At 47.0% G+C, this 2,500-nt stretch overlaps 1 protein-coding gene across 1 annotated transcript in view; it reads right to left on the bottom strand.

Annotated features, from left to right (window-relative positions):
* Positions 1-2,500, bottom strand: part of LOC106808700 (NACHT domain- and WD repeat-containing protein 1-like) — a 46,977-nt gene that overhangs the window by 18,747 nt on the left and 25,730 nt on the right. Inside the window, exons 4-6 of the mRNA XM_014811529.1 lie at positions 1,639-1,897; positions 753-958; positions 1-69 (exon numbers count right to left, since the gene is read on the bottom strand). The exon at positions 1-69 is cut by the window's left edge and continues 139 nt beyond it. Coding sequence (XP_014667015.1) covers positions 1-69; positions 753-958; positions 1,639-1,897 — 534 coding nt within the window. The remainder of the gene's footprint in view (positions 70-752; positions 959-1,638; positions 1,898-2,500) is intronic.

Below are 2,500 nucleotides of genomic sequence, written 5' to 3'. Positions count from 1 at the left end.
ATGCCGCTCGTGCCACTCCACCTGGTGGCGCAGCACGTTACTACGATTCATCAACAGACGGTGGTGCACCTGTCAAATTAATAAGAATAGATACTTAAGGATTAAATACAATATGACGTAAATATGAACTGCTATGAAGGTCGAAAGGGAGGAGTTCTGTTTGTCTGCACGCAATCGGGGTGATGCTGAACTGTCAACATGGAAGTACACCTCGTGGTGATAACTAACAAGGACACAAATTAAACGTTAGATTTTACACCTGTAAACATTAGTTTATGCACCGTGTGCTTTGTACAAGGCCCGTAGTTGGACTAACGAGAAGTCTGGGACTGGGCCTCCTGTGTGCACACACGATTGCTATAACTGCACACGTTTACTAACTCTAAACTCTCTGTACAAGTGTATTTTGCAGTGAATTTCAACATTGAAGTTAAAATCACTCGAATTTCTCGAATCCCTTGAAGTAACGTGGACTCGGAAATACTATATCCCCTTTTTGGTTTAGAGTAAAATGGAAAAAGTTTGCCACGATAATCAGCAGTGTTGATCCGTCAATGATAGATAATCAACGTTAGACTCGCTCCTTTACCCGTTACAATCCCTCGAAAATACGCCCATGAACAATATTCTTCCCGAGGTCACATCCGCGCAACGCAATCAGGTGAGCGCGCACACACGCACACGCACACACGCGCGCACACATACACACACACACACCACGCACACACACACACACACACACACACACTCACCTGCTTCTTGAGCATGCTCAGTCGGTCTCGCACGAAGCGCACCACGTCGGCGTCACCGTCGGCGGCGGCGGCGTCGGCGTAGTCGCAACAGTTCGGGTGTGCGGCGACGTCGTGCGGGAATCCGCTGAACGTGCGGTTCACCCACAGAACCGTATCCGGATCGAAGTTATCATGCAGGATCCCGCGTCGCACCTCCTGTTCCATTACTGTGCCGAGCAGGAGTGAAAGGTGTAACGAGCCGTGTGTGTGTGCGTGTGTGTATGTGTGCGTGCGTGCGTGCGTGCGTGCGTGTGTGCGTGCGTGCGTGCGTGTGTGTGTGTACGTGCGTGCGCGTTTGTGTGCGTGCGTGCGTGCGTGCGTGCGTGCGTGCGTACGTGCGTGCGTGCGTCCGTGTTTGTGTGTGGGGGGGATCGTGTTATAGATTATAGATTATAATAGAAATGTAAATACGTTACTTGGTCAATGGCGGTCACCTTGCCAGAACACACCACGCACGTGGCTTTAAGGGCAAATTGATCCTGATACTGATGCGCAGCCTATTGCTACCGCGACGAGAGAGATTCGTTACTCATAGCCAATAGCTAACACATCAACCTTTCGCCAAGAAGCCAATGGGGAGATCAACTCTGGCCAGGGCAGTGAATTTTCTCGAGATGTAGAAAACTGGCTCTCCACATTTGGAACTGCGAATCGCTTTTGGTTCGAATAATAACCGCGTAAAGTAGCCGCCACACATCCAGTAATGAGGATGTTGAAAATATATGAGAGAATTTCCACGACAATAAAGTAAAACATATTTCACACGGAATTTTCCACACAACGAAAGCGCTGGGAGAACATGGAAGAAAACTCCATGGTGCTTGACGCGGCATTTGAAGAAACTCACCTGAACACATGTACTTGTCACGCTGCACCGCCGTCATCGCGTTAAACAGAGCAGCAAGCAAGATGGCCGACTCCTTCAACTCTAGACGCTCCTTGTTGTTGATCTCCACCGTCGCCGGCATCACGACCGCATCCGCCGTGTACCACTTATTCAAGATGGCCGCCTGTTCCGGGTCCTTTGCTGCGGCGAGCATTTGTTGGAAGTCGTCTGCCTCGATGCTCGGCGGGATTGTTACTCCGTAAAGGTCATTCAAGAATAGCTGCGAAAATATTAGCGCTTCGGTTGCAATCGATAGCGAGATATGACCGCTATCCTGACGAAACGCGATTCTATCGTTGTCCTAATTCTATTCTTGTCGCGTGCCACATTGTGTTCTTATCTATAGCGTGATGTAGTATCTCGTGGATAGTGAGGCGAGTCTATTAGCATAACAGCATTAGCATGTCAAACAACAGCACGTCTATATGAACGCCATAATACGCTATAAATAATAGAGAGGTATAATGGAGATATAATAGAGAGGTGGACCATCTCTATAATAGGACACAGAACCACCGCTCTACCCCGTGTGGGTTTCACTAGATCAAGCTTATCACTAGATGTTGAACCTCTGATAATGCAATACAATAATGTAACGGTCTATATATCTATATATAGATATAGATATATATATATAGATAGATAGATAGATACATGGATATATAGATAGATAGATAGATAGATAGATAGATAGATAGATAGATAGATAGATAGATAGATAGATAGATAGATAGATAGATAGATAGACAGGCAGAGAAAGTGTGAGAGAGAGGGAGGGAGAGAGAGAGAAAGAGAGAAAGAGAGAGAGAGAGAGAGCGAGAAG

Source organism: Priapulus caudatus, unplaced genomic scaffold (assembly GCF_000485595.1).
Source record: "Priapulus caudatus unplaced genomic scaffold, Priapulus_caudatus-5.0.1 Scaffold297, whole genome shotgun sequence".
In the NCBI taxonomy this organism is placed as follows: domain Eukaryota; kingdom Metazoa; phylum Priapulida; class Priapulimorpha; order Priapulimorphida; family Priapulidae; genus Priapulus; species Priapulus caudatus.
Note: the sequence above shows the minus strand (reverse complement) of the source record. Positions and strands in the feature narration are given on the sequence as shown.